Source organism: Phoca vitulina, unplaced genomic scaffold (genome assembly GCF_004348235.1).
Source record: "Phoca vitulina isolate PV1807 unplaced genomic scaffold, GSC_HSeal_1.0 scaffold11, whole genome shotgun sequence".
NCBI lineage: Eukaryota > Metazoa > Chordata > Mammalia > Carnivora > Phocidae > Phoca > Phoca vitulina.
In genome coordinates, this window is record NW_022589714.1 from 28,755,903 (window position 1) to 28,769,662 (window position 13,760).

The 13,760-nt window shown below is 38.3% G+C and overlaps 1 protein-coding gene across 3 annotated transcripts in view; it reads left to right on the forward strand.

Annotated features, from left to right (window-relative positions):
• Positions 1–13,760, forward strand: part of HMGCLL1 (3-hydroxymethyl-3-methylglutaryl-CoA lyase like 1) — a 195,246-nt gene that overhangs the window by 165,791 nt on the left and 15,695 nt on the right. The window contains exon 8 of one of the 3 annotated variants that reach the window (XM_032409627.1): positions 3,974–4,417. The exons of the other annotated variants lie outside the window; for them this stretch is intronic. Coding sequence (XP_032265518.1) covers positions 3,974–4,024 — 51 coding nt within the window. The 3' untranslated portion in view covers positions 4,025–4,417. Of the gene's footprint in view, positions 1–3,973; positions 4,418–13,760 lie in introns of those variants that run through there. 3 annotated transcript variants of the gene reach the window in all.

The window sequence follows — 13,760 nt, forward strand, 5'->3', positions numbered from 1 at the left end:
AAACTACAAGAGGCTATGTGGGACTACATCAAACTAAAGGCCTTCTGCACATCAAAAGAAGCAATCAGGAAGATAAAGAGGCAACCCGTGGAATGGGAGAAAATATTTGCAAGTCACATATCTGATAAGGGATTGATATGTAAAACAGATGAAGAACTCCTACAACTCAATAGCAAACAAACAACACAATTTAAAAATGGGCAAAAAGGGGCGCCTGGGTGGCTCAGTTAAGTGTCTGCCTTCAGCTCATGTCATGATCTCTGAGTCCTGGGATAGAGCCCTGCATCAGGCTCCCTGCCCAGTAGGGAGCCTGCTTCTCCTTCTCCCTCTTCCCCGCCCCGCTCATACTCTCTTGCACGTGCGCTCTATCTCAAATAAATAAAATCTTTGAAAAAATGGGCAAAAGAACTGAGCAGATATTTTTCCAAAGAAGACATACAGATGGCCAACAGATACATAGAAAGGTGCTCAACACCACTAATCCTCAGGGAAATGTAAATCAAAACCACAAGATATTACCTCATACCCGTTAGAATGGCTGTCATCAATGCCGAGCTGGCTGGTCAGCCAGGTGAGCAAGGAACTACTGCATCTGGGCTACAGCAAACCCCGTGGTCTGTGAGGGGCACTTCTGGGTATCTGTGTACAGCAGGGCAAGAGACGCCACAGCACTGGCCAGCAGGCCCTCGACCCCAGCCTGGTACCCAGCTTCCAGCTGACCCTCATGCTGTGTCTGAACTTATACCTCTGGCCTAAGATCCAGGGGCTATTCAGCTCCACCATCACTCCTTTCATCTCTGGCTTCAGCCAGTCCCTGACCCTGAGCAAATGGGCTTCCAAATCACCACGAAATGTCTGTATAGCTCCCAAGAACTATTCATTGAGAAGTATTGAACTTGGGCTTGGGGACCAACCCAATCCCCATGGCAGAGACAACTGAATTTGGGGGGTGGACTTTGGCAGGCAGGAGCTGAGAGACTGGTGCCTACTCCTAGGAAATGGACAACAGCCACCTGAGGGGAAGAAGATTGAGGTAGAGGGAACACTATGGTTCCTAGGAAGCTCAGTGAGGTGGGCAGGTGGCTCGCAGTTGAGGGCACATGCTCCCCAGTACTGTAGCATGAAACAAAGGCTTGGGGGCAACCGGGCTTCTGGCTGGATGTATATGTAACATGTGCCTTATTATTTTTATTGTTCCTGACAATTAAGACAACAGTGGTGTGATAGAGTCAGGAGAACGGCTGGGCTGCACTGGCCTCTGCAAGGGGTGTGTGCTCGTGGTAGTTGCCCCGGAGAGATGGGGAGGTCATAGAGGTAGTTTGTGTATCTCATGGTCTTAAGGGGCCCAAGGTGTTTCTTGTTTTTGTAGCTTTTGTGTTTGTTTGTTTTTTATCAGAGCTTCACTACTGACCTGTCCTAGGCAGCTCTCTTACAAAGGCATGAATCTAAGAGGAGGAAGGGTAGATGTTGGGATCATTTAGGGATCTTTGACACCTGAAAGAAAAATGCACGTGGGGGCTGCCTTTGGCTTGTCCCCCTATGTGTACCGAAGAGTTGAGCTGTGAGGGGATGGGGCTGATTGAGGTGGGGGCTGGAACCCCTCCCCCAGAGGAGTGCCATCTGGGTCTTCTACCCGGAACGGTTTACATGAAGATACTCGCTGTTCGTGAATATATTTGGTGTCCAGGTATTAAGACCTATGTAATATTTTTTTTCTTTTCTAATAAAAAAGTTTAAAAAAGACCTATCTGTACCCCATGTTCATTGCAGCATTATTTACAATAGCCAAGATAGAGAAACAACCTAAGTGCCCTTTGATGGATGAAGATGTGGTATGGACACACATGTATATTCAGCCATGGGAAAGGAAATCTTGTCATTTATGACAACTTGACAACTTAGATGCACTTTGAGGGCATTATACTGAGATAAGTCAGTCACAGAAAGACAAATTCTGTATGATACCACTTATATGTGAGGACTAAAAAAAGCTATACTCAAAGAAACACAGTAAGTGGGACTGGCAGGGTAGAGGAAATGGGGACAGCTTGGTCAAATGGTACAAACCTCCAATTATAAAATTAATAAGGTCCAAGGATCTAATATACAGCACGTTGACTATAGCCAATAATACTGTATTATATACCTGAAAGTTGTTAATTGAGTAGATCTTAAATATTCTCATGATATACAAGAGATGGTAATTACATGACCAAATGGAGGTATTAGCTAACGCTATGGTGGTAATTATTTTGCAATATATAAATGTATGAAATTGACATGTTGTATACCTTAAACTTACATAATGTTACATGTCAACTATCTTTCAATAAACCTAATAAGAAAAAGCAAAACAAATAGAGGAGTATAAAGCAGAATAAAGAAGAAAGGTTTTAAAATAAGAGAACCTGCCTTACCACGTTCTAATCAGGAAAAGACTTCTTTATGACAAAGCATCCTCCAGGACTGATTTCATGGGGAGCTTAGGCAGGTTCACAATGCTTGGGAAAATGCACAAAATACTTAATTCTAAAAGGCTAGAAAGTAGGAGAGGGTGTTGGCTTTACCTGTGGAAATCCACACAGAGGAAACTTTATTTTACTGTTAGGCCTCACTAGGTTGTTTTGAATCACAATTCAAACTGAATGTCAGGCTCAGCTATTGCCATATTATTTGTGTTTGGAGAACTTTGTTTTAGGTTTTATCTATTAAAAATATCCTTTAGATGTCTATCCAGGTGGGTATATAGAGGCCTAGCTGTGGAGTGCTTTCTTGAACTCAAAAAACTTAAATCACTAAGTCACATTATCAGTGTTATGGCTGCAGAATAAGACTTTTTTTTTTAATATTTTATTTATTTATTCATGAGAGTGAGAGAGAGAGAGGCAGAGGCAGAGGCAGAGGGAGAAGCAGGCTCCCCGCCTAGCAGGGAGCTCGATGTGGGACTCGATCCCAGAACCCTGGGATCATGACCTGAGCCGAAGGCAGACGCTTAACCATCTGAGCCACCCAGGCGCCCCTGCAGAATAAGACTTTTATGTCTTTTGTCTTTTTTTAATTTGATTTCCACAACTAGGAGTCTAATATTTTTCTATATAATCTTTTAAGATTTTTAAACCAGTGAATCATCTTCATGAAAATCTAATGACATAGATGTAATTTTTTCAGCTATCACACATTAGCAATTAACAATTTCTCTTGGAATTTAATATTCGTATTGCTCACAGTCATTGTTTCTAGAAATGTGTATCTTGACAGAAATTTTAATCCTAGATAATGGTTCAAGAATCTCATTGCCAATATAATATTTAAAGTAGATAAAAAAGGAACGAAGCTCTAATCAAAATAAGACATTTTGGTCTGAAAAGTTTTATTTGGTTCCCGATTTCCACCTGTTTTGTATTCTCATTTTTTAAAAATGATCCTGTACATACAGAGTATGGCCCTGGAGGTGAGACTCAAAACAATCAAAAGACTTTGGAAATATTTTATACTGAAAGCATGTCTCTTGTGTTCTCTCAGGAAAGCAGGAGTATGTGAAGTAGAAAAATGAACAGCTCAATCAGAAACAGAACAAAAGACAAAGCTCACTTTCTTTCAGTGATGATTCCATCTGGAGAGGTGCCAGGGGGTTACTATATTTAGGGAACAAATGTAGGTATTTTTATTTGATAGAAAATCTGCAGTTGACCTACAGTTTCAAACCAAAATTTTTATGTTTCTATTGTTATATTTTGAAATATCGGTATCTGAATATATTTTATTATCTTACAGGAACACTTTGAAAACTTGTATGTTCTAGCATAACTTTTCTGGAATTTTCTCTGTAATAGTTCTAAAGCAAGGAAACTAAGGCATAGCAGTAAATAAATTATGAATTATAACATTTCGTTTTCATTTGCTTTAAAATAGTTGCAGAATTTTTTACATTGCAAAAGCCATTTTTTCCACATATCTTTCTCTCTCTTCTCAGGCAAAGGCTGCATGGACTCAGCACTCCAACCCTAACATAATTTCTTTGTGAATATTGACAACACATATTGTTCCACATGGGAAGAGACTCTTTGTACCTTCCATGCACAATTTTCCTTCATAAACTGTGTTTTAACTGTGATGGAGTCATTGTTTGGTGTATACATTTTGCCCTTAACTACTTCTGAGAAGCCTATTGGCTGAAATATACAGCAGCAATATGAGATCTGAGCATCTGGGGCATGCCTATAACAAAGGAAGTCTGTATAATCAGTTTGGTCTTAGGTGGTATTCAAAATAATCCTTAGACCATTTTACAGGAGCTTATCCAAGTACAGCTGAAGATGACTGGCATTTTCAGTGATCATTTGCATGCTCTACTTTAGATTGCTTTAAAGAATTTGTAAGGTTGTATTGGCACAGTATTATGGATTACATTTTGAAACATAAATAAATCTCTAGATGAAATTCAAACCATATAGTTGTTATTCCAGATATAAAAGTTGAAGGCAGATATATGTGGGAGAGAGGAGAGCTCTAGTAGTCATGGGGCAGGGGCGGTCAGGGGGGAGAAAGCTATGATGCAGTGTAATTGAGGAAGAGAACAAAACCCAGAAATTTAAGAGGTGAGCATATGTGGTTAGCATGGGAAGAATGGAAATAATTTTGGATATGGTTCCAACAGATAAAAGTGAAAATTTTGAGGAAGGCAAGGTCCCAAGACAGCAGATTGCCTCTTTGGAGAAAAGAAGTAACTCATATTTTAGAAAAAAAGCATAGAGAAGCAAAACAGTCATTCTTACTACATCTTTTTTTTAAAATTTCTAAGGTGTTTTCATAGAGGCTTATTTGTTGACTCTAATTTCAAGAGAGGTTTCCATCCGTTATGCCCCAAAGGCCCCATAATCACACGCATATATTACATATCTGATGGGGCCAATGATTATCTTGATTTGCTGTATTTGTCATTCATGTGGATCACAATGAATCACACAAACTTTCTGCCCTACTAGTAAACAGCCATTTACATTCTTATTTAATTTTGCTACTATTTATAGACTTTCCTCTCTCAAGTTTTAAGTAGGAGGATTTCCTTATTAATGTGTTTTCAGGTAGTTTTACACAGCTATGTGTTTTGCAGCAGCCAGAGTGACATCGCTGACTACCTTGAGTACTTCTTCAATATATTTAAGTCCAGGGTCCACAAGTACACATACATTTAAAATATAAAATATTACTTTGTAGAATACTGGTCTAATTTTATGGTGGCATTTTTTGACGTTCTGATAAAATGATGGTTACCTTCTCTTATTCAAAGAGTGGTTTTAATTTTAAATGAAGTACCAAAATAAATCTGTTTTCATTAAGGGAATTTACTCTCAAAGGAACATGAAGGAAGAAATTATATTCTTGTTCTCACCATGTGCCAAGTATTCTAATCAACAATGTATTTCAAAAGTAGCAAATAAATCTTTGCCTATTTGGTTTTAGTCCCTCTCCCACCCTACACCCCCTACCCTTGATTACCAGACTTTGACACACTAGCCACACCTTTTCAAAAGCAGTATTACTTAGTAGATACAGTATGATTTGGAGAACAACAGTATGATTTGCTTTTTCTTTTTTTTTAAACTTTCAAAATACTGTACATGTGTCACTCACAGTTGGAGATTTTAGAATGCCAAGGAATGTGTTCCACATGTTTCTTTTTGACTCTCCAAAAAACAATTTACTCTCAAAAAAAAAAAATCTTTACTACCTTAAAGAATGTCTGGATGACTAAAAAATACAATGGGTCATTATTCTTCAGGATGTTTATACTGCTTGCCAACAAAACACCACTGAATAATTTTACAAATTAGATTTGTGTTTTTTTTTTTTTCTTTTTCTCCATTTTCAGGGCACAGAGTTAACTGATTTTGGTTCCAAGTTCTGTAGCAGCACCCTAAGGGCAAAAGTCTTAATATAACACATTAAGTTGTTTCTCATGAAAAGATACTATTACATCTTCTATTTTATGTCTCACAGAGATTTCCTACTTAATGTTACTTGGTCAGATAAATGTTTAAATGTTGCTGGCGTTTTAATAAAAAAAATGGCGACATTAAAACTTATCTTCATCCTAAATTTCAGAAATGTCTAGGTTAAAAAACACTACCTGACACCACAATGTGCAGAGACATGGGCTACACAGCTTCCTAGTAACAATGGGACATTTCTCCTCCCCTGGATTAAAGTGACAAGTGAATTCAATACATTTCTTTTAGAAAAGTATTCTGCCCACGGATCAGATCAATATATTCACTTGAATGTGTGTCTTTTTTGTGCATTTTTTTTTTTTTCTAGCAAAAGGATATAGTGGTCCTGGAGGAATCCATGACTTAGAAAACATTTGGAACTGTGACTGAGAAAAAGAGTTTCATATATATTGAGAAGCACGATGATTTATAGTACAATCAACATGCTATCCTCTTAATGTTAAATATGCAGTTTTAACTGTTATATATCTCATCAGTAGAATAATATATTAGAAACACAAAATATGTTCCCTGACTCACCTAACACAGACTGTCTACCATATGCAAACCTGCGCTATGAATGTCTGACATTTGGCAGGTATGAGCACCCTGAATGACATTTTATTGAAACTTTATAGGGAGGTCTTAAACATCTCTCATTTCCTTTATAGTTAGGAGAGTAACCATAAACTCTATCCTTCCTCTTTTTTTAAAAAAAAGAATGTTTGTCTGTACTCTACAAGTAAGACTTCGAAGGGGACTATTTCAAGAACTCACTTTTCAAATATGGAAAGTGAGACCGAAAGAGGTGAAGTAACCCTTCCTAAGTCAAATACCAGTTACTGAAGAACTAAAAGCAAACCCAAAGGCCACATCTATTGTATTCCCCCAAACCTTGTCTGGTGTGAAATGATGTTTATAAATATGTGATTGGTGAAAGGGACAAAAACTTGGGTAAAATTAAACTTGAGTGCTTTCTCCGACTCTCAATTGTCATTTGTCTTTGGTAAAGTGATAATGAGTTATTCGTGTACATAAATCATTCACCTTTGAGTTAGATACCAACTTGACAGTATTACATTTAGTTTTACATATATTGCAATAAGAAACCAGCAAATTTTGCATAACTATACAGTACTGTACTTCATTTTGTATAAAGTTTTGGATTTCTCTTATCCTTAGTGAGATATGATGCCTGGAAGAGTTCCACCTCTGTAAAATTAAATTTCAAATACAGCTCTACTTTAGAGAAGCATGCATGCATTTTTGTTAGATGGCTTACAAACTTTGATATAAATTCTTTCTGGACATGTGAGATGATGTGAGTAATTGATACAAGATTAGGCACTGGCCTGAAATACTGAGCAAGAACAGACCTAATTCTATTAAGAAATGCAATAGTACTTTCAGACGTCTTGTGGACACTAGCTGTAAAGAAGATTCTGAGAGTTCTAAATTAAACATGAATTATGTGAGATGGCTGAAATATATATACACACATACCCACCCATAGCAACATAAAGATACGCATATCTCCTCCTATACTTATATATAGCTATCTTAAACATATTCAGTAATGTAGCATTTCAAAGTTAAAAAATGTGTGTGTGTACATATCATAATCCTATCTTTAAAAACCCATTCTATAATATTGCATCTAACTTTTATTTTTGTCCCCATAGTGAGTTGTACATAGAAACCACTTGATAAATGTTTTTATAAATAGTAAATGAATATTTTGGGTACTTCTACAAAATTGTGCTACATAGTGGGAGGAATCGAGTTAATGTTAAATGTCAATAAACAGGAAACTGTTATTAACAAGGTCAGTCATTGGTGTTGTTTTTAGTTCTTTTTAAAGGTCTCCTTCCAAGTGCCATACTCTGTAAAATCATCCTAGTCCTCAAGGCCAGATTCAGAAGTCATTTCTTCCCCATGCAACTTGCCCTGATTAACCTGGCCTGAAAACTTCCTTCTCCTTGAACTCTTACAATATTTTCCTAATTGACTTGAATTAGTATTTCTCACAGTCTTCCTTCTATATATTCACATAGACATCATAGCTTTTCAACTAGATTATAAGTTTTTTCTATCAAGGACTGTCTCTTAAATATACTGGTATCCTAAGCCTTTTCTAAGTGTATACTTGATAATGTTGTTTGGTTGATTCTTTAGCTTATATAAAGCTGAATATGTTCATAAGAGCTATCATTTCATAGTAATATTGACAAAAAAGGAGGTCTCCCTGTGAAATCAGAACCTGTTCAACTAGTAGACATTTATGTAATTATATTGTCTAGTAAGAAACTAAATCTCCTGTAGTCAATTACAGAAGACTTTTGTTCAAGTCAACATGTTTTATTTGACAGGAAAGCATAAACATGACTTCAGTTAATTTGTTAATAGCTTCATGAGCTTTGGCCTGTAACATCCTCCTTAGTCTACTGTGGTTTCCTAATCCAAAACATTGTGGCCTATCAAACAGCAAAATGTTTCGTGATACAGAAAAAAGTACAATGCCCTAAGATGTTTTCCATTCTATTCCTACCATCGAAAAAATGCTGATGGAGACTCCTGTTTGCCACACTAATGATATTGACCTTATCAAAATATACTTGTCCACAAGATCTGGCCCTGCCACACATCTGATGTTATTGTCTAACACCGTCTCCCTGTTCCTGCCACTGCAGTCATTGTGGTCTCTTTACTGATCTCAACACACCAAGCATCATCCCTTTTCAAGGCATTTGTCCTGACTTGGTTCATTTTGTCTTAAACATGATTATTTCACATGAGTACTTAAGTTCACTTTCCTACTTCATCTGAGTCTCAGCTCAAATACTCCTTTGTCAAGCAAAGTTTCTTGGAAGAATGGTGTAAATTGCCATGTCTTCCTGTCACTTGTTTCCTGAATTATTCTTACCTTGTCGTTTAACCATCTTATGTGTTTTTCTCCTCCACCAGAAAGTTGGCTCCATAAGAGCACAGATTCTGTGCATGTTATTTCCCACGACTCTATACCTAGCACCCAGAAGAACATGGGATCTCAACAAATGCTTGTGCACTGGTGGGACCAATAGTTGCCACTACAGAGCATTACCTGATGTTTTAACTTTTCTAAAGACAAAGACGTAACGAGTTACATGAGTGCTAAACACTGATGTTTTTATGGTACTGAAATTTAAATGGAATATACGAAGTGGCTTCTACCAAAGGAATTTGGTGAATAGTCCTTGTTTGATCTGTGAAAATAACACCTTCCTTCTTCTAAGAAACTGTTCCCCACAAGTCCAACCATGTAGTTCTTATGAGGGCGTAGAAATTGCAGCACTCTCCCTATACACACACACACAAACACAACATATACACAACACCTCTACTAAGTGTACGATATGGTGGACTCATGGCCCTAGTGCAAGAAATCTTTGACTTCAATAACTGGTCCAGAGATGGACATGTGACTCAAGGTGGCTCAATAAAGATCCAAAACTTTCCCAATAGTTTCCTGGCTGGAGCTCATGAAAAAGTGCTCACTTTTCTTATATAAAATCCTGTGACCTTTGGCATAGCAGACATGAAAAAATAAAGTCCACACAGGAAAGAAATGATGAGGAGAAGGGGGTGAAGACAGAGGGAAGGAGAAAGGGGAAGATGGGAGGGTGAAGAGAGAAGGAGGGAGAGAGGGAAGGAGACGGAAGGAAAGAGAAAGTTTCCAGTCTTTTCCAAGATTAGTTCCAAACTCTTTCCACAATCCACTTAAGTGAACCAATAGATTTCCCCTCTTTTTCTTCCCCCCTTAGTTCAACCTAATCATCCTGATTAATATAGGACACGATATAGTAAAATTAAGAACCATATCTCCAGCAGGAGGTTTTAAGGTACATGTGGGGGGAGAAATCACGTACAACTTATTTTTTAGTGTTTATAATAACTATTAATAAATGCAAGAAAATAACCTTAAAATGGCATTCAAGGAAGCTATTTCTGCAGGAGTCCAAGCTCATGGGATCCTGGTCTATGTCTTTCTGATTAACTAAATTGATGTAAGGCTAGAATTAAAATACTTAGAAGAGGAGGGATTGTATACTCCTAAAAAGGTCTTCCTTTAATATTTTCTCAATTTGCCTTTGGTAGGAGCTAGATAGAAGCAAATTCAGACTGAACTCCATGAAATGGATGCTTGGATCTTTTAGGGTCCAGCCAGAAAACAGGAGCCATGTAAGCAACCGAATCCAGGAAATTGTGCACAGGTGACTGGAGAACCATAAAACTAAACATTAGGCAGCAAAGCAATCCAGAAATGAGCAGGTTCTGGGTTAGGGCAGGGTAACCAGATGCCTAGGGCACACCATTTAGGGAGCACTCATTCTCAGGTGCTGATTGTACTTGCTCTGAGAGTGCGTACCTTCTTATAGCTTGCCCCTCAGTGCTCTCACTTTTAAGGAGGCACTCCTGAGATAAGCAGGAGCAAGAAACCACCACTGTAACATCAGTGAGGCCCCTTGGCTGGACAAAGAAAGAAGACGTTGTTACAGGAACCCACCATCCAGAGTCACCAGGAGGAAGTTGGAACTGTGGGCCTGTCCATGGTCAACATTTAGAGCCACTGAGGAAACAGGCTCTGCTAGAAATAGCACCTGAAACAGAAAGGGGGAATATTCTAGTTTCTTCCTCCAACAGAGCCTTCTGTCGGCTGAACCAGTTGGAATCTAGCTCATGTGGGAGTTGGGGGAATTCAGGCTGCACAGGCAGTCCCCTGTGTTAAAGAACAGAAAAGGGACAGACAAGAATGACCTCTCAGAGCAAGCAGGCACTTGACCATCACAGGGCTATGCACTGTGGAAATCAGAGATGCAGGTGGCAGCCTTCCTGTTGTGAAAGTTGAGTTGTCTTACTTTATTCTTGCCCAAACAGGATATTTGGCCATATCAATCCGTTTTTTCCATGGTTAATATTGTATTTTCCTACATATTTCATAGGTGATTTTTCTTTTTCTCTGAATGTTATCTAGCCAAGTGAGGGAATAGTACTTGGACTCAGATCTAAAAATTCCTATCTGCTTCTCTATTTTCACTTTTAACTAAGGGTGGCATTGGATTTTAGATGTTTGGAAGTATTAAAGTTAAAACAAATCCTAGAATGTGTTACAAGTCATATGGGAGCTTTTGTAATTCTAGTGGTATTTGGCAGCCTTGCCGCAAATACCAAATATGTGTGGGTTTGACACCCTTCAGGAGCATCTTCAAGTTTTTTTTCCCTTAAACTATGTTTTATAGGTCTTTGCTGTGTCTTTGCTTAGAATTTACCTGTTGTATTCAGATGCCAAGGAATGGACCTACCCCAGGAATGTGTTACCTCAAATCACATTAGAAGCAGCACTTCATATTTTAATGTTGTCTATGTTTATAACTTTATGACAAAATTAGATGTTACTGAGCAAGCTAAGTGAAACATGCATTTATAGACAGATTTAGGATTGGATGAAATTCCTAGGGGCCATCAAAGCCAATAGTTTCACTCATTGTAGAAGGGATTCTTTCTACTACCTTCAGATTGCCTTTTAATAGTTTCAGTGGCAGCGAGATCATTATTTTGAGAGCTAATCAAGTTTAGGCAGCATTGAATGGCTACAGAGTTATCTCTCATAATCAAGCAAAATCTACCTCTGTCAATTTTCCTCTGGAATCATATAGAGTATGTCTACTTTCTTGACCACATAATGATCTTGAACTCTGTAACTGCAACTATTATCTACCTCTGAGTCTTATCCAAGATAAATACCCGCAATTGCCTCAACCATTGATTATATCGTATTTTCCAGATATGTTGGTTTGGTCCAAACCTGCTTCACCTCCTATACATTTAAATGTGATTACACTTACTTTTGTTTTCCTACCTTCTTTCAGTTAACTGGCTTCAACTGGAGGAAAATCTATTTTGATTTCATGTGTACTCAGCTTTCTCTCTTTTCAAGTTATACTCACTGCTTAGAAAAATTAACACCATTATTACCATAAATATCTTGTGAGATACTCTGATCGATTGTGTCTTTAGAGTAAGCAAGATTCCCGGTAAGTCATTTATAAATCAGATTGGGGGCACCTGGGTGGCTCAGTCGGTTACTCATCCAACTCTTGATTTCAGCTTAGGTCATGATCTCAGGATTGTGAGATCAAGTCCTACATCCGGGTCCACACCCAGTGTTTAAGACTCTCTTTCTCTCTCCCCCCTCTCAGAAAGAAGGAAGGAAGGAAGGGAGGGAGGGAGGGAGGGAGGAGACTGAACTTGAACTATTTGAAATGAACAAGGATTGAGTAGTAATATTCATGTAGTGATGTAATATTGTGAAATGCTTTAAACTTCAGTTCAGTTTAATGAACCTTCAGTTTAAATGCCCCAAATATCTCCTAATTAATGGCTGAATACTTATGTTAATCAGCTTAGTCATTTCCATTCAAAACTCAGTGTCTCAAATTTCCCCTGCCCTTCTTTGCCTCTTGTTCTTATTATGCTCTTGCTTAGTTTGAAAGGAGTTTGAGTATCCATCCACCATTACCCAGGGATTACCTGGTCTGATGGCCAGGTTTGAGTGTCTATTATCTTTGAGGCTGCCTTAGGTCCCACTTGCCAGGCTCCTCACTTCACTTTTGCTACCCTGGCATCCCAGCCAACTGGATGGGAGATTTTGAGTCTTGTACTCCCTCCAGCATACACGTTTGGAAGCAGGACCAGTCCCTGTATTCTAGGGCTCCCCTAAACCTATCTGGAACTCCTATCACCCATTCCCCCAACCACATCCCTGGTACTCAGCGGAGAGGAGGAGCTTTCAACTCAGGGACCGAGGAAGCACGTTGTCATATCTTTTTAAATTATTCCACTACCCAGTGGAGGCCAGTTCTTCGGGTTATAAGAATGCTTAACCATAAATTTGAACATTACCAAAGCCATGGATCACCCCAGATGTAAATGAGAAGAAATAGGTATGCAATGAAAGATTAAGAAAAAGAATTAAAGCTAGTTTTGAACAAGCAGGGATGCTTTAAGAAGTGACATGTTAAATATCTAGTTTTTTATATCTGTAATGATTCCCAAGAAACCATCTTCTACCTTTCACTAGAGTTGATTCTATATCCCATTCCAGTTAATGGATCATCTTAGTTATTAAAGCTAGAAATCACTGCTTTTGTCAATGACACCTCTTTCTTCCATTATTATTCATTTTAGACACTATTTTACCTCATAAATGTCAAATTTGTTCCTTAACAAAAATCTTTTTCCCCTTCTGCTTCAAGTACTCATCACCAGTGACTTCATGCATTGTACTAATTTTCTAACAAGTACTTCTACTTACATATTTCTCAACCTTCTATCCATCTCAGTTATTGCTCCCCTGATAACAAAATTTGAGTGAAACAAATGCTGATGATGTCATGATTATTCATGAACCATAAGTAGCTCTTTATTTCTTAGGGAATAAAGTTCATCCCCCAGAGAAAGGCATTCAGGGCCTATCATGATCTGGAGCTGTACTCCTTCCACACCTCAACAGCCCCTACAATACAAGTCTCATTAAAATATTCTCAGTACATCCTTGGCCTGTTCATCATATGTGCCTTTTCTCAAGCTGTTCCCTCTCTGTAGAGTATCTTTTCCCTCACCATCCTCCACTTGTCAACATCCTTCAAGGCCCAAAGCAGAGCCAAACTATTCATCAACCTTTTCACACTGCCCCTCCTTCCTTGCTCTACTGCAAAATATAGATACTGTCTC